We start from the raw sequence: 22248 nt of genomic DNA, 5'->3' as shown, positions 1-22248 counted from the left end.
AGATGTCTTCTGAGAAGTCTCAGACTGAACACTGTGCTCGAGGTCTGTCTCACCCCAGGTTCTCTTGGGTGCAGACGCCGTGGTGGACACACAGCGGCATTTACCCTTGACCCTCCACACCCCGCGGCCTGGTCCTGACTGTGATTAGCTTATTTTCTCTTAGATGCCTCACGCTGGATGCAGAAGCCCGCCCAGATATTGTAGAAGTCAGCTCCACGATAGCCGATGTCATGATGAAATATTTCGACAGTTTATCCACATCCCAGCTGGCCCTGGAGAAGAAGCTGGAAGGGGAACGGAGGCGCACACAGCGGTATTTTATGGAAGCCAACCGGAACGCCGTCACCTGTCAGCATGAGCCTGCCCTGCTGTCTCACGTAAGTGACAACCTTTCAGTCTCTTCAGGATGCTTTCTGCTACACTCTCTGAGGCCTATCATGCTTGTGCTAAGGAAGATTCGTCTTAAGTTAGAAAAATATTCATTGCTACATATAATATTTCACCATTATATAGTTATATATTTGCATATATTTTGATACCTTAAAATAAGTCACTATCATTGATGTTCCAAAGGTGTAATGCATAATTTGTTGTAAATTATAAAACCAGAGTTATCAAAAAGATCTCTTAGAAATTGTTCGTTTATAATCTCTGTATGAATAGCAGAGACTGCTTATAATTAACTTCTTCAGCAATCTGGAAATACGGATGAAAATGCTGTATGTTGATTTAGAGAAGGAAATCGTATTTGTCTTAAAATGTTTTTTATTAGTCTATGTAATTGCTTTCATTAGTCTTGGTGATGGTAATAATTTTGCCATGGTATAAATCAGAATGTGCGCTGTTATTTTTCTTGCCACTAACCTTTAAATTATTTAGATACATAAGTTGATTTCTGAGTGTTGTTTGAAAAGGGATGCCAGAGCTACAAATACCCAGAAGGGCAAGTGGTGGTGCTGGTGACCCCCTTGTTGGTGTCCCTTATCTTCCTTCCTCTGTGCCTTTGTTCTGTCATGACCCGTAATCCATCCTTCGCTCATGCTCTGGGGTCCCCGAAAGTAGGGGTTTAATAAGGGACCCTCCAACCTGTAAGTGTTCTTTAATACCCTCCTGAAGGTGGGCCCAGTGCAGTAGGGTCATAAGGCATCCTTGATCAGGATACCTGGTCATCCAATTCTTTTCCAGAATCCAAAGGACCTGCTGTGGCTCAGCTGGGAAAATGAAGTGACAAATCGGTCTCAAGGAAGAGTCAGTTTTGGTTTCTCAAGTAACAGCATTTCCAGCAAACTCTTCTGTTTTTTTTCCCACAAGAAGGAAAGCACTACTGTTTGATGGGTTTCTCTTTCCATACTTGGTATCCAGAAATTAAACTTCCATTGTTGGTTTCTTTTTTATGGATTTTATTTTATTTTTAAATTTTTCTTAGTACAGCCATGCCTTTCATTTTCACTTTTCATGTTTTTATATAATTGAGGTATAGTTGATTTACAATATTATATTGGTTTCAGGTGTACAACTTAGTGATTTGGTATTTTTATAGATTGTGGTCCATTTAAAGTTGTTATAAAATCCTGGCTGTAGTCTCTGTGCTTTACATTACATTCTTGTGTCTTACTCAAATTATACCTAGTAGTTTGTGCCTTCTAATTCCCCACCCTATCTTGCCCCTCCTCCTTCTGTCTCCCCATTGGAAACCACTGGTTTGTTCTCTATATTTGTGAGTCTGTTTCTATTTATTATATTCATTTTTTTGTTTAATTTTTTGAGATTCCACATGTAAGTGATAACATACAATACTTGTCTTTCTCTGTCTGAGTCATTTCACTAGGCATAATACCCCCGGGTCCATCCATGTGGTTGCAAATGGCAGGATTTCATTCTTTGTTTATGGCTGAGTAGTATTTCATTGTGTATATATACCACCTTTTCTTTACAATTCTGCTTATGTTATCCTCTAGGAGTTTTAAGGATTCCAGTGTTAGATTTAGATCTTTCATCCATTTTGATTTTATTTTTGTATATGATGTGGGAAAATATTCTAGTCTCATTGTTTTTTGACATGGAGCTGTCCTGTATTTCCAGCACCACTTATTGGAGACAGTATCTTTTTCCCTTTGTTGTAGAGTAATTGACAATAAGTGCATGGGTTTATTTCCTTTCTCGATTCTGTTCCATTAATGTATGTGTCTGTTTTTGTGGCAAAACATAATGTTTTGGTGACTGTAGTTTTTCATTATAGCCTGAAGGAAACATGAGTGCTCTGACCTTCTTTCTCAAGGTTGCGTTAGCTATTTGAGGTCTTTTGTGTTTCCATACAAACTTCAGAATTATCTCTTCTGCCTCTGTGACAAATGCCGTTGGTATTTTGATAGGGATTGCATTGCATGTGTAGACTGCCTTAGTTGGTATGGTCATTTTCACAATATTAATTCTTCCAATCCATGAATGCCATATATTTGTCCATTGTTTTGTGTCCTCTTCAATTTTTGTTTATTATTTTGTTATTTTATTTTAGTGAAGAGAGGAGGTAATTTGGTTTATTTATTTTTATAAGAGGGGCTGAGAACTGAACCCAAGACGGCATCCATGCTAAGCATGTCCTCTACCACTGAGTTACACCCTCCCCTCTCTTCAATTCTTTTCATCAGTATCTTATAGTTTTCCAAGTACAGGTTTTTTGCCCTCTTAATTAGATTTATTCCTAGGTATTCTATTGTTTTTGATGGATGGTAAATGGATTTGATTTCTTAATTTCTCCTTCTGATAGTTTGTTCTTAATGTACAGAAATGTAACAGATTTTTGAATATTAATTTTGCATCCTGAAACTTTACTGAATTCATTGATGAGTTATAGTAGTCTTTTGGTGGCATCTTTACGATTTTCTATTTTTAATATCATCTGCAAATAGTGAGTTTTACTTCTTTCTTTCTAATTTGGATTTCTTATATTTCTTTTTGTGATCAGTGTGGGTAGGACTTCCAACATTAAGTTGGATAAAAAGAATAAGATTGGGCATTCTTCTCTTGTTCCTGATCCAAGAGGAGATGCTTTTAGCTTTTCACTGTTCAGTAGGATGTGAACTGTGGGTTTATCATATATGGCCTTTATTTTGATGAAGTATGTTCCCTCTTATACCCACTTTCTGAAGGCTTTTTTTTATTATAAATATATGTTTTTAATATACGTTTGTTGAAGTATAGTCAGTTTGCAATGTTGTGTCAATTTCTGGTGTACAACACAATCCTTCAGTCATACAGGAACATACATATATTCCTTTTCATATTCTTTTTAATCTTAAGTTACTACAAGATATTGAATATAGTTCCCTATGCTATTTGGTATAAACTTGTTGTTTATTTATTTTGTATAATACTAGATAGTATTTGCAAATTTCAAACTCCCAATTTACCCCTTTCTACCCCCTTTACTCCCTGGTAACAATGTTTATTTTTTGTCAGTGAGTCTGTTTCTCTTTTATAAATAGGTTTGTTTGTCTTTTTTTTTTTAGATTCCACATATAAGTGATATCATATGATATTTTCTGTTCTCTTTCTGGCTTACTTCACTTAGAATGACATTCTTCAGGAACATCCATGTTGCTGCAAATAGCATATTCATTATTTTTTATGGCCGATTAATATTCCATTGTATAAATATACCACATCTTCTTTATCCAGTCCTCTGTCAATGGACATTTAGGTTGTTTCCATGTCTTGACTATTGTAAATAGTGCTTCTATGAACATTGGAGTCCATGAATCTTTTTGAATTAAGGTTCCCTCTGGATACAAGCCCAGGAGTGGGATTCCTGGGTCATATGATAAGTCTATTCCTAGTATTTTGAGGAATCTCCATACTGCTTTCCACAGTGGTTGCAGCAAACTGCGTTCCCACCAGCAGTGTAGGAGGGTTCCCCTTTCTCCACAGCCTCTCCAGCATTTATCATTTGTGGACTTTTGAATGATGGGCATTCTGACTGGTGTGAGGTGATACCTCATTGTAGTTTTGTTCTGCATTTCTCTGATAATTAGCAATATTGAGCATTTTTCATCTGCCTATTGGCCATTTGTATGTCTTCACTGGAAAATTGTTTGTTTAGGTCTTCTGCCCATTTTTGGACTGGGTTGTTTCCTTTTTTTTATTAAGATGCGTGAGCTATTTATATATTCTGGGAATTAAGCCCTTGTCAGTCTCATCTTTTGCAAATATTTTCTCCCATTCCATAGGTTGTCTTTTTGTTTCACTTATGATTTCCTTCGCTGTGCAAAAGCTTATACATTTAATTAGGTCCCATTTGTTTATATTTGCCTTTATTTCTATTGCTTGAGGAGACGGCCCTAGGAGAACATTGCTGAGATTTGTGTCCAATAATGTTTTGCCTGTATTTTCTTCTAAGAGGTTTATAGTATCTTGTCTTATATTTAGGTCTTTAAGCCAATTTGAGTTTATTTTTGTGTATGGTGTGAGGGAGTATTCTAATTTCTTGATGTGCATGCTGCTGTCCAGTTTTCCCAACACCATTTGCTGAAGAGACTGTCTTTATTCCATTGTATATTCTTGCCTCCTTTGTCAAAGATTAGTTGACCAAAAGTTTGTGGGCTCATTTCTGGGCTCTCTATTCTGTTCCATTGGTCTATATGTCTGTTTTTGTACCAATACCATGCTGTCTTGATGACTGTAGCTCTGTAGTATTGTCTGAAGTCTGGGAGAGTTATTCCTCCAGCCTCTTTCTTTCTCTTCAGTAATGCTTTGGCAATTCTAGGTCTTTGATGGTTCCATATAAATTTTATTATGATTTGTTCTAGTTCTGTGAAATATATCCTGGGTAATTTGATAGGGATTGCATTAAATCTGTAGATTGCCTTGGGCAGTGTGACCATTTTAACAATATTGATTCTTCCAATCCAAGAGCATGGGATATCTTTCCATTTCTTTAAGTCATCTTTAATTTTCTTAGTCAGTGTTTTGTAGTTCTCCACGTATAAATCTTTCACTTCCTTGGCCAGGTTTATTCCTAAGTGTTTATTTTTGGGGATGTAATTTTAAAAGGGATTGTTTCTTAACTTTCTGTTCCTGCTATTTCTTTGTTAGTGTAAAGAGATATAGCTGATTTCTGTATGTTGATGTTGCTTCCTGCTACCTTGCTGAATCCTTTATCAGCTCTAGTAGTTTCTGTGTGGAGCCTTTAGGGGTTTTTATATATATAGTATCATGTCATCTGCATGTAATGACAGTTTTACCTCTTCTCTTCTAATTTGGATCCCTTTTATTTCTTTTTCTTGTCTAATTGCTATGGCTAGGACTTCTAGTACTATATTGAATAGAAGTGATGCGAATGGGCATCCTTGTCTCTTTCCAGATTTTAGTGGGAAGTCTTTCAGCTTTTCACCTTTGAGTATTATGCTTGCTATAGGTTTTTAATAAATAGGTTTTATTATGTTGAGATACGTTCCCTCTATACCCACTTTGATAAGAGTTTTTATCATAAATAGATGTTGAATTTTATCAAATGCTTTTTCTGCGTCTATTGAGATGATCGTGTGATTTTTGTCCTTTCTCTTGTTGATGTGGTGTATCACATTGATTGATTTGCATATGTTGAACCATCCTTGTGTCCCTGAGATGAACCCAACTTGATAATGATGTATAATTTTTTTATGTGTTTTTGGATTCTGTTTGCTAATATTTTGTTGAGGATTTTCCCCTTTCATTTCTTAATTTGTTTTTTGAGTTCTCTTTCTCTTTTCTTCTTGGTGAACATGGCCAGAGGTTTTTTATTTTGTTTAATCTTTGAAAAAACCAGCTCTTGATTTGATTGATTTTTTTATTTTCTATTTTATTAATTTCCTCTCTGATCTTTATTATTTCTTTCCTTTTACTAGCTTTAGGTTTTATTTGTTCTTCTTTTTGTAATTATTTTAGGTGGTAGGTTAGGTTGGTTAGTTGATTTTTTTCTGGTTTTTTAAGGAAGGCCTGTATCACTGTTAACTTCCCTCTTAGGGCTGCTTTTGCTGCATCTCATAGATCTTATGTGGTTGTGTTTTCGTTGTCATTTGTTTTAAGGGATTTTTAAATTTCCTCTTTGATTTTATTGTTGACCCATTTGTTTTTTAGTAGCATGTTGTTTAGTCTCCAGGCAACTGTTTTTTTTTTCTCACTCTAGTTGTTTTCTAATCTCATGTAGTTTTGATCAGAAAAGATACTTGATGTAATTTCTGTCCTCTTAAGTTTGTTGAGGCTTGTTTTGTGACCTAGTGTTTGTTCTAGTCTAAAGAATGTTCCATGTTCACTTGAAAAGAATGTGTGTTCTGGCTTTTTCTTTTTCAAATGTAATATCCTGAAAATATCAATTAGTCTAAATGATCTGTTGTGTCATTTAGTATTCCATTGTGTTATTGGTTTTCTGTCTGGAAGATCTGTCCAGTGATGTTGGTGGGGTACTAAAGTCTCCTACTATTACTGTATTCACATCAGTTTCTCCCTTTATGTCAGTTAGTATTTGCTTTATATATTTAGCTGCTCCTATATTGGGTGCATATATGTTAATGAGTGTAATATCCTCATCTTGTTGTTCCTTTATCATTAGCTAGTGTCCATCCTTATCTTTCTTTATACCCTTTGTTTTAAAGTCTGTTTTGTCTGATACAAGCATTGCTACCCCTGCTTTCTTTTCATTTCCATTTACATGACATATCTTTTTCCATCCCCTCATTTTCAATCTGTTGACTTTCACCCTAAACTGAGTGTCTTGTAAGCAGTATATTTTATATATTTTTTGTATTGAAGTATATAAGAGCAGCATGTTGTAGGCTCTTATTTTATTATCCATCTCCTACCCTTTGCCTTTTGATTGGAACATTTAGTTCATTGACATTTAAAGTGGTTATTGATAGATACGTATTTATTGCCATTTTAAACCATGTTTTCCTGTTGGTTTTATATTTCTTCTTTGTTTCTTTTTCTTTTATGGTTTGATGTTTTTCATATTATAGTATATGAGTATATACTCATATATAGTATATGAGTTCTCTTCTTTTGGGTTTTTTGTGACTCTATTATATGGTTTTGGTTTGTGGTTACCATGTTTTTCATATATGTTAACCCATTACTATATATACTTGGTTTAGACTGGTCATCATGTAAGCTCAAATACGTTATTAAAAAAAAAAGAAAAAAACCTGCATTTTATTATTTACCTCATCCACATTTTGTGATTTGATGTTCTCTTTTACATCTTCATGTTTATCTTTTTGCTGTTCATGGTAGTTATCATTTGCTTTTCTAGTTACAGTTTTCTTTTCTATAGATTCTTGCTGCTTTTCTACTCAGAGAAGACCTTCCAATATTTATTTTAGGATAGGTTTAGTATTGTTCTATTTTAATTTTTAGTTGTCTGAGAAATTATCTGTCTCCCCTATTCTAAATTTTCACCTTTCTGGGCATGGTATCCTAGGTTGCAGGTTTGTCTCTGCCAGGACTTTGGATGTACCTTGCCACTCGCTTCTGGCCTGCAACATTTCTGTAGAGAAATCAGCTGATAGCCTTATAGGAGGGGATCCCTTGTAGCTAACTCTTTGTTTTCCTCTTGCTGCCTTTGAATCCTCTCTTTAGCGTTGACTTTTGCCATTTAAATTTTAATATGCCTTAGTTCTCTTTGGGTTCATCTTGCTTGAGACCTTCTCCACTTCCTGTACCTGGATATCTGTTTCCTTCTACAGCGTCAGAAAGTTTTCAGTCATAATTCTTTCAAATATGATTTGACCCCCTTTTCTCTTCTCCTTCTCGGGCCTCTATCATGCATAGATTGGCATGCTTTATATTTTCCCATGGGTCTCTTATATTGCCTCCATCTTTTTTCATTCTTTCTGCTGCAGGCAGTGTCCTGCCTCTCCCTTTGTGTGTGTTTGTTAACTGCGGGGCTCTTTATGGCAGATACAGGCTCCCTTTCACACTCTCTCAGTTGTGGCCTTTACCATACTCCAGCCCCTTCAGGCTGTCTCCACCCAGCCAACCCCACTTCTCTCCCTGGAGTCTTTCCTCTGAAGCCCAGGTCAGCACCTAGCCACCACACACTAGTGGACATGTGTCTTAGGCTGGAGAATGAGCAAGATGGCACACATCCTCTGTGCTGGGCCCCCTGTTCTGTCTGCTGCATATCGAGGACTGCTCTCTCCTCAGAGCCTCTTAAGTTCCCTTCTGTCCCAGCTAGTCTCCTGACTGGTGAATAGGCTTCCAAAGGTGAGGGAACCTTCCCTCTTCCATAGCTCCCTCCCAGCGGCACAGGTCCCATCCCGATTCTTTTTTTTTTTTTTTTGTCCCACCCAGTTACATGGTGATCTGTCTCATATGAGAAGTTTTGATTGTATGAGATCTTCTGTCAGGGTTAAGCATTCTGTGAGCACTGTATTCCACAAGTAGAAGTGTTTTTGATGTATTTGTGGGAGGAGATGAGTTCCACATCTTCTAGTCTGTCACCCTGATCCAACCGCCCCTTCTTTATACCTTTAGTTGTAGAACATATTTTCTTCTGGATTCCAGTCTTTCTCACCACCAGTCGCTCTGTAAGTGCTTGGCATTGTGGTATGCCTGAGGGAGGAGGTGAGCTCAGCACCTTTCTACTCTTGCATCTTGGCCACCTACCTCCAGCATTGTTCTGCACGTCTGTTCCTTAGTGCTACCTTTTCTTTCACCAGACAGCGCAGACCTTTGCTACTAAACACTTTGCCACACCCATTCTTATTTGTCCAGTGGTAGCTTGCAGGCCCACTTTTTTTGTCATCATGGACTCCATGAACTTTGTAGCATATGTGTCAGTGGACCCACTGATGTGACTTCAGCAGCAATATTTGTAATGATACTTTAGTCCTTTTAAGATATATTCTAATGAGGTTTAGGTCCCACTGAAGAAAGAAAGAAGTGGGTATTAAAAACTGAATTTCTCTTTCAGGAAACCTTTGAGAAGGCAAGCTTGAGTAGCAGCAGCAGTGGAGCAGGCAGCCTGAAAAGTGAGCTTTCAGAAAGCTCAGACCTGCCCCCTGAGGGCTTCCAGGCCCCCTGTGGGAAGGACGAAGACAGGGCCTGTGACGGAATCTTGTCAGATGATACTTTCAACCTGGAAAATATTGACAAACGTATTTCTAGTGAAAGGGTTACAGCATGAATGCACCCTTGACTCCCTTCTGTTTCAAGGTTCATTTACTTTTTATTTTTTATTAACGTGCAGATATATATTCAGAGCTCGATGATGAATTGGACATTTTGGATAACTCCAGCATCTCCAGTTCAAGCCCTTTGAAGGAATCTACATTCAGTAAGGCTTCTTTTTCTGTTTGTAGGGTTCCAGAAGGTAGTGGTTTGGGACTGGTACCCAGGAGTCAGGTAGTTGTCACCACACATATAACTGAGTGGTTTGCTTCCTAGGTGCAGTGCACATTAATTAGGACATATGTGTCTGTCACTCCGACAAAGCCCAGAGGCCAACAGCAGTGTGGTCTTCCACTGCCTCCTGTCAAATGAATAGTTTCATTATTTCTTGCAGCAAATGCAGGTTCTAACTGGGGAGTGAAGATAACTTATTTGGAAACAGACTTAACAACCCAAGGAATAATGGAGGTGAGCTTCTACGAGTCTGTTGATTGGAGGTTAGAAACCTGGAGAATAAATTCGTCTTGGTGTAGACTGTTTCATACAACTTTATTTAAAGTAATGCAAAGGGATGTATTATACTTAAAACTCTAAAGTAAAATAAATGTTTTAATTGTGTAGAATTACAGGAAAATGCTAGGTAAATTCAGTAAAAATGAACCTTTACTCTTAAATTGAAACAGTAAAGAAAATAGTCAAGATACATTTAAATAAAGTGTAAAGAATGTTCCTTATAGAAAGATAGGATTCATTTGACTCAACAAATCTCACCCAACAAATCTGAAACTGAAAGAAAAGACCAGCTAAAATAGTTAATGGAGAGATAGGAATGATTCTTTTAAAGAGTAAGTTGATGGAATATTAAAGAGGATAAGTAGAAATACTCTGAAATTGATTAAGTGTAAATAATCCCGTCTCATCAGTGACTATACTGTGAACATTTCGTAAAAGAAGGTTTAGGATGTTCTCTCTGAGCATCAGAATAAAAGCCTAAGGATTTTGTTTCATCCTTCATCCCTTTCCAAAATTAATTGGTTCATCAAAGTGGAGAATAGATATTCTGGGTTTTCTGGGACAGTCACGATTTCCAACACCCTGTTCTGTTTTCCCTATAAATTCCAGGCTGCTAAATAAAATATCTTGATTTCCAACTGGGAAAACATAAATATTTTGCAATAAGAATACTCATGCATTTAAACATATGCAGCAAGACCTGAAAGCAATTAATCACTGACTGTTTTGAGATAAACTCAGGGTTGTCCATCCCCAGTAACAAGGACAAGGGGTCGGTGGGGAAGTGAGGAAGGGAAAGCTGGACCCTTAATTTGCATGTGGTTACTTATCGCTGCTTGGCAAGGGATTTAGGATGATTCTGACATAAATAGTTTATTGTACTTTGTTAGCTGATGATAATGGAGTTTCTTTGTTTAGCACCTTTTCTTTAGGGATAGACCCTTAAAAAACCTGTCAAGTAAATAGTAATTTGCAACATGATATTTCAGCTGATGCTTTCCTAAGGGAGGACAGTCTTCACAGTAGCTACAGTTGCTTAGAGATTTTTTAAACAAACAAAGGAGCGAATAAATGAAACATTTGCAGCAGGAAAATGTGAAGTTATTTTTATTTCCTTGTTTCAGGCACTTTAAAGAGAAGTTTCAGTGCTTCAGGAGGAGAAAGACAATCCCAAACAAGGTAAGTATGTACACACTGAGCTCCTGGAAATATTTTTATTTTTATTTTTTAAATTTTTGTTAAAATTTTATGTTACTGAGTTACAGTCAGTTTACAACATTGTGTCAATTTCCAGTGTAGAGCACAATTTTCAGTTATACATGAACATACATATATTCATTGTCGTGTACTTTTTCACCATGAGCTACCCCAAGATCTTGTATATATTTCCCTGTGCTGTACAGTATAATCTTCTCTTGTTTATCTATTCTACATATACCTGTCAGTTTCTGCTTCTAGACTCTGCCGAGCTGAGGTTTTGGTGGCTAGACTGATACCCGATAGCAGAGGCTACCATGGGCGTGCGATCCTGGAGGCTGTTGGAGCCCACCCTCCCAGAGCTGACTCTACCACAGAGCGTACTGGGAGCGTACTGGGAGCGTACTGGGAGGGGTACTAAGCTGGGGCCTGGGGTTTGATCTGGCCCTGTGATCCTCAGCCCCTCAGTCTCGCTGAGCTCAGGGAGGTAGGGCAGTAGCGCTTCCTGAGATCACTGGGGCCCTGGCTCCTAATGTCTTGTTTTTCCGCAGCCCCAGGGTGTAGGTCTCATGCTCATGGCAGATGTGTCAGAGGTGGACCGTGTCACAGCCACAACCCAGGTGGCAGACAGTGGGATGTGGAAGTCGGGAAATGCCATTCCTTTTAGGGATGTGACCCAGATGTCATTCCCTTCCCTTCTGGTCACAGACCAGGACTTAGTCACGTGAACACATTTAGCTGCAAGGGAGAATGAGGACAGTTGGGGCATTCGGTTCTGAAAGATTTTTATTTTGCAGCAACTAAGCACTTTCTGCCACTGTTGTCTCTTGGGCTAAGGACTAAAATGAAACTCTCTGATCTGGCCTTTGTCATGTCCCTGGTGACCTTCACAAGAGCAATTCAGTGGCCTTAGGTGAGATTGGTGGGAGCAGAAACCTGACTGGTGGTTTTTGTGAATTGCAGAGGCAAGGGTGAGGAGCAAGTTGGAGAAGGTGAGGTGTGAGCTGGACCGTGACCTGGTGGGGAATGTTTGATGGGAAAGGCCTTCTAGAATCAGGATGACTGTGGGTGAGTGGCCTGAGGGGAGACTGAAGACGGAGGGGAACTGAGCAGCTGGAGCCGGAGAGCAGGCCTGGGAAGGCAGGAGGGACAACCCTTCATCTGTGTCTGAAGAAAGGGAGGCAAAGATAACACTCAGCTCAGGAGGCAGAGAAGAGGACGATTACGCTTGGTGGTTTCTATTTATTACATGAAGTTCCAGGTCTGCTGCCGAGAGGATGGTCTAGACTCAGGAGTTTGGTCAACTAGGAAGAGCCGGTACTGAGGTGGCAGGAGACTGAGCAGGGACAGGTGGAAGGGCTGCCCGCAGCTCCAGGTCTGCGGCGCCAGTGCAGGCCGGGTCCGTGTCAGTGGTGGTGACAGCCCACAGCCGTGGAGCCGCGGGTGATGCTGGCCGAGGCAGTGGCTGAGGGCTGGTGACAAAAGGCTGAGGCTGTGGATCTGCTTTATCAGTTGGGCTTTGTGGGTGCAGCAGGAGACCCTGACTCGGGCTGACCTGTGTAACAGGCTTCATTAGAAGGCCATGGGGGACTCACAGAATTAGGAACCCACAGAATCAACCTACCAAGGGGCAGGAGCCAGGTCGGCCCCGGAAGCCTGTGGAGGAGGCACTCCTGGAAGAATTGTGAAGGCTGTGACGCTGGGCCAAACGGGCTCCCAGCTCATTTGTTCCGTCTCTCTGTCACCTCTCTTAGGATCCAATGCAAGAGAGTCGGGTCAGCCTGGCTTGGATCAGGCCCTGTCACTGCCGTGGGGAGGGCCGAGTCCCTTCAGGTCCCTCTGGGGGCTGCGTGGGTGCTGAGCAGTCCAGATGGGGCCACAATAAGTGCTGGGTTCGAGGGTGCTGGGAACAGCATCGTGGAAATGAACTTCAGGTTGGAGAACCTGCCTGGCAAAGTCCCGAGGCCTTCAGTTAGGCGGCAAAGGAAGGCGCACGTGGAAAATCAATTCTGTTGAGTCAAAGATACCACCTCACTGATAACTTTATCTTTTCCCAATTGAAAGTCAGGAAGGGTTAGGGTGCAGCCTTTTTATTTCCTAAATCTTTTCCAGTGTTGCTACTAGCAAAATCCAAAAAACATATCAGAGTGTGAAATATACCAGGTACGTCATCAAGGAATCCCGTAGGAGCCCACAGTGTTCTTCAGTGGGCCAAGGTGTGGAGAAGCAGTGGTTAGAAGACAGAGAGCAGTGGGGAGAGAAACAGTCCAGCCCCTCAAGAGAACCAGAATAAATGATGGTGGGGACGTGGACCTGGGTTAGAAGATCCCCCATCTCTGGGTCCCCATCCCTGACCCAGCAGCTCTGCTTCCAGTTGCTGCAGACAAGGACGCCACACACAGGAGCCCAGAACATGGGAGCTGTTGCTGGCTCAGCCCAGCATGTAAGGGGACAGGAGTGGGAGATGTGAGCTTGGCCATGGAGCTGGGGGTCTGATCGGCACCATGGAGTAGCTGTGTCCTCAACTCCGGCACCAGAGTTTCTGTACCTCGACCACGTTGTGAGTTCAGTAGACTTCTGTGAGCTGGTCTGTCTGCACGTGAGAGAGGGTTCCATGTCCTCCCCTAAAAGAATTAACAAGTGCACTTTGCAATCTAACTATTCCCTTTTAAGTTTTGTGATTATTTATATTTTTTAGAACATCTTCAAAAGACTGTTTTCTGTATTATTGGATACTTTACTCAGTAATACAAAGTTGCTTAAGAACATAGAAGAGATAGAAAACAAGCATTTTAGTACAAAAATAAATTATGACATATGGGTGCATTCCCCAGTTAAGAGAAATTTTTATTAAGCTGGAAATTTTCAGTCAGATGAATTTAGGAATCTTAGCATTGCCAAATAATTCTAGTCCTTTTTACCTGAAAGGATGCATGGAAAGTTGTCTTATTTGCAAGAGTTCAGTTGAGCTCCAACCCTTCAAAAACAAAAGAAACATATATAGTATGTATGTTAGAGCTTGAAATAGACTTTAAAAGGTCATCATTGTCTAAACATTTCTAGCAAATTGAATAAACTAGAATTAACAGAAAGCGGAAGTGTAATCTGAAGCTCACAGAAACAGGGACACTACAGAGTGGGCTTTAACTTGGGTTAATGACCAAGTCAACAGGGGGAAATGGCCCCAGTGTTGAGGCTGAAGAGTCAGAAGGCATGTGCATATGTGAACTGGTGAATAGAATCTGAGCTAAAGCTGCGCCGTGTGTGGGCCAGTGTGACACCCATCACGGAGCACGGGCTGGTTTAAGGCATGCTATCGCCTCTCAGGGAACTCACAGTGTAGGGGAGACACAGGCAGACTTGACGAGAAAATACATGGCAAGAGATAGCCTACAATTCATACCAAATAAGAGGAGAGAAAGTAACTTTTTGACTTCCTTCCAGGTTACCCCCAGAGCTTCTATGAATTAAAAGGAGACCAGTCCAACATACATTTATAATTCTTTAAAAGACATTAAATAAGGCTGAAGTTATTTGCAACCTAATTTATTTAGAATTATCCTGGGTTTCTTGGTTTATTGGTATGAAATGTAAACCCCTCCCGCACTGTATTGAAAAGCTAAGTGAAAAGTTAGAATCCGAAAGAAGATGGCAGAGCTACAAAATATAATAAAGATAAATGGAAAATAAAGCCTGTGGATACTTTTGGCTATTTTGTGCCACGCATTCAGTGGGAGATGAGTTATGACGAGACCCTGGAGGAGCCTCATTGGCCCCTAGGACAAGGGAGTTGGTCCCAATGAGAAGAAGCCACAGAGAGGAGCACACTTGATCTGAGCACAACTTCCAGGATTTAGAATTCAGTCTTGATTCAGGCTGAACAGTACAGAGAGAAAGTGTAAGCATATACGCTCAGCTTCGGTCATCTCAGATACCAGGAGCTAGATTTAAGCCAATTGCCTGCTAAAGAACCAAGGCACCTCCCTAGCCTCTTGAGATAGACTCTCTTGAGCAAATGGACCAGGCAAACGGATACAACATTAGCAAATGGAACTAGGAAGGGGAACTCCAGCCTCCTCCGGGAATTACTGGATTCTCAAGGCTGATGAAAGAAAGATTGATATTGAACTGGAAGGCACCCTGGTGATGCGATCCAACATTGTCAGTTGGTAAAATTTTTTCAGGAATATAATTAATGGCAAGGCCCGGAAAGAGGCTCCAGCTCTTAGAAGTCCATATTCCTACTATGAACTATTTAGCAGAAGTCACTTGAAACCAGAAAATGATTTCTTTGGGCTCCTTTTCTTGCCAGCCTCCTCCCAGATCTCAACTCTTCGTCCCTAAATCTCCAAAAGTACTGGACGCCATACGCAAAGCTGAGGTATCAGATCAGTGGCAATTGCCGTATTCCTTGGCTCTGGAATTGCAGCCTTTCACTCATTCAAAGCAGAGTCTCCAATCTCCATTCCCAAGGATTCATGTACTAAGTCTCCTGTACCAGGATGTCATGTAGCAGCCATTCCCAGAAGACCTGGAGGTGTCAGTGTAGCTTTTCTAATAGTATATGAGTAGCCCGTGGAGTACTTCCAGCTCACCCACGTTTCCTGACAATAAACAGGTCATTCAGTATTCACTCAGGATAATTTGCTTTTAGTTATGCTTTTGGTTTGCAAGAACAGAGATTTGATTTTGCATCTTTATTCTTCACATGTGATTGCAGAGTTGTAAATAGTGTCCCTTGGGATACTCCTACAGATTTTTATCAATTTGAGTTGTCACCAAGTAGCTGATTTAACTACAGTCACTCATACTCTCTCGAGGGCTAACTGGTTAGCACTCCTAAAGATGCAGGACTGTAAGATAACTTCATCTCCCTTACATTTAAGTTCCATCCATTAAGTAACAAAAGGCAGATGAAAATTAACTTAATGGTATGCTTCTTATAATATTGCTTTTAATGGATGCACACAGATGTTGTGATGGTCTTTTTGAATAAATTTTCTTGAATGAGAATGGGAGAAATTACTTGGTTTCAACAGCTTCAAAGAGGTAAAATTCACACAAAATAAACTGCGCTTATTTAAAGTGTGAAAATAGATGTTCTGAGTATGCACATCCTGTGAAATCACGATTAAGATAGTGAACATATCCATCCAACAGTGTCCTGGTGCCCATTTGTCCCCTTTGCTCCTGCTGCTCACCCCCCACCCCAGGCAATCGCTGGTCTGCTTGCTGCACTGTGGATTGGTTTGTGTTTTAGAATTTAATATACATGGGATTATACAGAACATACTGTCGTTTATCTGGACTTCTTGCAGTCAGGATGATTATTTCAAAATCTGTCTGTATTGTTTTGTGTATCAACAGTTCATTCCTTTTCACTGTCAAGTATTAGTCCATTGTGTGGATATACCGTGGGTTGTTTATCCGTTCATCTGTTAATGGATATTTGAGTTCCAGTATTTGGCTATTACACATAAAGCTGCTATGAACCTTTGTGTTTGTATGGACATACACTTTTTTCCTTTGGGGTAAATACCTATAAGTGAAATGGCTGGGTTGTATGTAGGTGTATGCTTAACTTTTTAAGACACTCTCAAAGTATTTTCTAAAGCGGTTGTAGCATTTTTACATTCCCAATTTGAGAGATTTGAATTCACATGTCAAAGTTAATTATAGTATTTGTGGAAATCGTCTCTTATTTTGATATGTACATCTCCAAAATTAGAAGAAGTTAAGTAGGAAAATGGAATTGACTTTTCATGGTCAAAGTCTTAATGAGCACAAAATATTATCTATTTTACAATAATTATGTGGAATAAATATCCTTATTGTTAATGTTTACTTGGTATTTTATTTGCATATAGACAGAGTTAACCAAAAGCTGAGTTGATGTCTGTGTCATGAAAAAAGTGCTTAAAAGTTCAACAATTAGGATGGTCTTTGAAATTTACAACTTTAATCATTTTCCATGATCTAAATGGTGTAAAATTTCCTGCCTCAGTTTGCTGGGGGAAAATTACAAATGGGCTTGGTCTTTATCAGTTTCTGTCTGGGTTTTATAGTCTCACTTAGTTGATATATGTGTTGATAGTTCTAATTCAGTGTATCATAGCACTTTATTTCAATTTACAAGAAATTATCCTACAGAGTAAAATTTGTTAATACACACAGAGGCTGCAGCCTCTTTAATACATGTACTCAAGTCCCAGTAAGCTTTGGTCACTGTATTATGATCCTCTTAAGAACATCAGTTGATTCATCAATTAGTGTTTATTACCATGTGCTGGCAGAAACCAGACTATGGCTGGCCCATCTTTGCATTCCCCAGGTCACAAATACTTGTCATTTAATAGATAAATGACTGTTATCTTAGCATAAATTCTGTATCTCTCTCTGTAATATGACTAAAACCTTACCTACTGGCTTAAACCTACAGCCTTTGCCATAGTCACAGATTAAGACCTTTTTAAAGATCCTGTTGCTCAGGCAGTAAGATTTTTCCATGCATGTTTGCATCCTGTTGCCAAGGAAACAGGGTAGCACGGGCAGGCTGGTTTGAGACATGGGATAGTTGGGGTATCAGAGATGCCTGCGGTTCACAGCTTCTTTGGCAAATCAGGGTATGCATAACTGTATTCAAGGGTGTGTGCCTGACTCCAGGCTTTGTGTATAAAGACGATTGTGAACATTTGTGACCATCCAGTATCATACATGTGACTCGAAAGACCTTGTGTAACCTCAGGACCTTGGGATCTGGCCTGTCGGTAGCAGAATCGTGCTTATTTTGACTTGCTGCTGTTCTCTCCCCTCAACTCCTTTTTCAAAGCCCAGATCTAGTTTCATTTAAGTTGAATAAATACTTGCCAGAATTGACTTGGCCTATCCGCCAATGTCACAATCAAGCAGTTTTACAAAAACAATTTACTGTCAGTCAGACCGTTGTATTCCTTTTCTGTGACAGTTCTAAAATTCCCTGGCTTATTGCTTATTAGTTTCTAGCTGTCAGTGGAGGACAGGTGGAGAGCCACAGGAGTGCCATACCCCTTCCTGTAGTGGTACCAGCTCCATTAACGTTATAGGTGGATAAGAGGCCCTTACTGAGCCGGAGAAGGCAACTCTCCATAGTGTCACTTCTTCACACGGGATGTGTTTATGAGCATCACCACCTGAAAGAGACTCTCCTGCTCTAAAACCCTAGTTAGCTCAGATGGTGCAGTTGCATCATCTTAATGTGTAAGGCACGTCTCTCATTTCATAAGGTTAAATGTCTCTTCTTTTTATCAGCGTTAGTGTGTTGACTGCTTTACAAGATTGAATTAAATGATGTGCTGCACTCACAATGCATGTGAAAATATTTCCTTGTTTCGGAGAGATATTTGAAAGAATTTATGAGGTATCAAGTTCTAGATTCCATCTCCTTCATGACCAAGACTCCCCAGACAAGAAAATTATCCAGATAATCTACCTCCCATTGAAACAATCATTGCAAACTTGGTTTTAAACATTACAAAGCTAGTACCTCCAATTGCCACCTTACATGGAGTGGTCTGGGGTGGGAGTCGTAGGCTAACACTCATAGTGAGGGCTTCAGTTTCTGGTGTGGCTTATGAATTCTGCATAAGTCGCACCAGGGCTGAAGAGAGTTGGAAGTGATGACCTTTCAGAATTTTTTTAACCTTCCATTTCTCTGAAATTCTGTTTTATCAGTCTGAAGTGCTATTGGTCAATGCCCATTTCAGAGGACACAAGCTTCATTATGATAAGCTTTTTCACCATAAAACGTTTCTGGAATGTCCTCTTTGTGTTAAACCATTTCTATCTTTTCTAGCTTGCGTTGTCATGGAAACTACCCTCTGCAGCCGTAATGTTTTATTGGACATAAACATTGAATCTGGTCCAGTCTAGAGGCAGACTGTCCTCAGGCTGTGCATAATTTCCATCTTTTGTCCACCCTTGTGGACCAAACAACTTTATCGTTAAAAGTTGTCCTTTCTGATTAAGAGTTTGATCTATTTTGAAATTACAGATTACTGTTTTCTTGTGATCTGTGATATAATTCCCAGAGATATGAACAGTTTTTCTGCTCGACCTGTGCAATCTTGTAACTTCCAAGATTATAGAAACTATTTCTTTTCACCACACACAGTGGGCACTTACTAAATATTTTTGAATGAATGAATGAATGAATATGTGATAGTTATTTTTAAAGATTTCTTGAAGTTTCTTAAAGAGTAACTTAGAATTCTATGAAGGGGCAGCAAAGTTGAAAGCAACTCAGCCTAGCCAGAGAGGTCTATTTCACACATACTCAGTAGCACATTTTTTCTTAGACAAAGTATCTTTTTAAGTGAAGTACACTTGATTTACAATATTGTGTTAGTTTCAGCTGTACAGCATAGTGATTCAGTATTTTTGTAGGTTGTACTACTTCTCAAGTTATTGCAAGATAATATCTGTAATTCCCTGTGCTATACAATATGTCCTTATTGTTTATTTTATACATAGAGGTTTGTATCTCTTAATTCCATTCCCTTAATTTACCTCTCCCCCTTCCTTTTCCCCTTTGGTAACCACTAGTATGGTTTCCATATGTGTGAGTCTGTTTCTGTTTTACATAAATGTTTATATTATATTTTAGATCCCACGTAAAAGGATAGCATACAGTATTTGTCCCTCTGTATCTGACTTATTTCATTAAGCATAATATTTTCCACATCCATGCATGTTACTGCAAGTGACAGAATTTCATTCTTTTTTATGGCTGAATAATATTCATATATGTGAATACACACCCCCCCCACACACACACCCCATATCTTCTTTATCCATTCATCTGTTGATGGATTGCTTGGCTATTGTAAATACTGTTCCTTTCAACATTGGGATGCATGTATCTTTTCAGTGTTTTTTTTTCTGGATACATACCCAAGAATGGAACTGTTGTATCACATGGTAGTTCTATTTTTAGCTTTTTGAGGAACCTCCATACTGTTTCCCATAGGGGCTGCACCAATTTACATTCCTAAAAACATTTATGAAATTTCCCTTTTCTCCACATCCTGTCCAACATTTGTTATTTGTAGACTTTTTGATAATGGCCATTCTGATAGGTGCGAGGTGATATCTCATGGTGGTTTTGATTTGCATTTGTCTGATGATTAACGGTGTTGAGCATCTGTTCATGTGCCTGTTGGCCATCTGAATATCTCCTTAGGAAAGATGTCTATTCTGGTCTCTTCCTGTTTTTAATTGGGTTGTTTGTGCTTTTTAAAAAATGCTGAGTATTACGAGCTTTTTGTATATTTTGGATATTAACCCATTGTTGGTCATATCATTTGCAAATATTTTCTCCCATTTCATAGGCTGTCTTTTCATTTTGTCTTTCTGTGGTTTCCTTTGCTGGACAAAAGTGTTTAAGTTTGATTATGTTCCTTGTTTATTTTTACTTTTCTTTGTTTTGCCTTAGGAGACAGATCCAAAAAGATATTGCTACAATTTATGTCAAAGAGTATTCTGCCTATGTTCTCTTCTAGGAATTTTTTGGTATCATGTCTTATATTTATGTCTTTAAGTCACTTTGAGTTTATTTTTATGCATGGTCTGGGGGACTGTTCTGATTTCATTCTTTTACATGTAGCTGTCCAGTTTTCCCAGCACCACTCTTTTCTCAATTGTGGATTTATTTATGGGCTCTCTATTCTGTTCCATTGAGCTATATGTCTGTTTTTGTGCTAATTTCAGGCTGTTTTGATTACTGAAGTTTTGTAGTATTGTCTGGAGTCTAGAAAGATTATGAATCCAGCTTTCTTCTTTTTCCTCAGGATTGCGTTGATAATTCTGGATCTTTTTTGATTCCACATATATTTTAGGTTTATTTGTTCTAGTTCCATGAAATACGTTCTGAGTATTTCAGTAGGGATCACAATAAATATGTAGAATGCTTTGGGTAGTACAGCCCTTAGACAATATTAATTTTTCCAATCTAAGAACATAGGATATCTTTCCATTTCTTTGTATCATCTTGCGTTACCTTTATCAGTGCTTTATGGTTTTTCCATATAGGTCTTTCACGTCCTTGGTTAAGTTTATACCTAGCTATTTTATTCTATTTTATAATCTAGTGTGATTTTGTTTTATTTTTATTGAAGTACAGTCAATTACAATGTGAATCTTTGGTGTACAGGACAATGTCCCAGTCATGCATATATGTACATATATTCATTTTAATTTTTTTCCATTAAGGGTTATTACAAGATATTGAACATAGTTCCCTGTGCTATACAAAGGAAACTTTTTTAAAGTCTATTTTTATATACAGTGGCTAGCATTTGTAAATCTCAAACCCTCAAATTTATTCCTTCCCACCCCCTTTCCCCAGTAACCAGAAGATTGTTTACTAAGTCTGCAAGTCTGTTTCTGTTTTGTAGATGAGTTCGTAGTGTCCTTTTTTCTCTTTTTTTGTTTAGATTCCACATATAAGTGATATCATACAGTATTTTTCTTTTCTCTTTCTGGCTTACTTCACTTAGAATGATGATCTCTAGGTCCATCCATGTTGCTGCAAATGGCATTATTTTATTCTTTTTTATTTCAGAGTAGTATTTCATTGCATAAATATACTACAACTTCTTTATCTGGTCATCTGTTGATGGACATTTAGGTTGTTCCATGTCTTGGCTATTGTAAACAGTGCTGCTGTGAACATTGGGTGCATGTGTCTTTTCAAATTAGAGTTCCCTCCAGATACATGCCCAGAAGTAGGATTGCTGGTTAATAGGTTAAGTCTATTTTCAGTTTTTTGAGGAATCTCCATACTAGCTTCTGTAATAGCTGCACCAAACTACATTCCCACCAGCAGTGAAGGAGGGTTCCCTTTTCTCTACAGCCTCTCCAGCATTTGTCATTTGTGGATTTTTGAATGATGGCTATTCTGACTGGTGTGAGGTGATACTTCATTGTAGTTTTGATTACATTTCTCTGATAATTAGCAATACTGAGCATTTTTTCACGTGCCTATTGGCCCAGGATGTATTTTTAAGAGGCAAGTAATAGAGCAGTATTACTAACCTGATCACATTTGTTATTATTAGAAAAATCTTTTAAACTACATCTATATATTATACATATGATATGTGCTTATGTATGTCTGTGTGTGAATATACACACCACTCACACAAAAGGGGAAAGAGACAGAGACAGAAAGATCTGAAAGGATATATTCCAGTGCACTTCAAAGTGTTATCAGTGCTAATTATTGGAAATTAAGGTATTAGATTGGGAATGGAAAGTTTTTTTTAAATTATTGTTGTTTGGTTTGGGCTATAATCTTTATTTTCTCTTTTGTATTCTTTAAATTTGTTACAACTAGCATGTGTCACTTCTGTTTTTGTA

The 22248-nt window shown here is 38.8% G+C and overlaps 1 protein-coding gene across 1 annotated transcript in view; it reads left to right on the top strand.

Annotated features, from left to right (window-relative positions):
• Positions 1-22248, top strand: part of LOC116278913 (serine/threonine-protein kinase Nek10-like) — a 48647-nt gene that overhangs the window by 22723 nt on the left and 3676 nt on the right. The window contains exons 4-7 of the mRNA XM_072940861.1: positions 164-377; positions 8948-9131; positions 9224-9310; positions 10782-10836. Of these exons, the coding sequence (XP_072796962.1) occupies positions 164-377; positions 8948-9131; positions 9224-9310; positions 10782-10836 (540 nt within the window). The remainder of the gene's footprint in view (positions 1-163; positions 378-8947; positions 9132-9223; positions 9311-10781; positions 10837-22248) is intronic.

Source organism: Vicugna pacos, chromosome 17 (genome assembly GCF_048564905.1).
Source record: "Vicugna pacos chromosome 17, VicPac4, whole genome shotgun sequence".
In the NCBI taxonomy this organism is placed as follows: Eukaryota; Metazoa; Chordata; class Mammalia; order Artiodactyla; family Camelidae; genus Vicugna; species Vicugna pacos.
The sequence above is the reverse complement of the archived record's forward strand: the minus strand, read 5'-3'. Positions and strand labels throughout refer to the sequence as shown.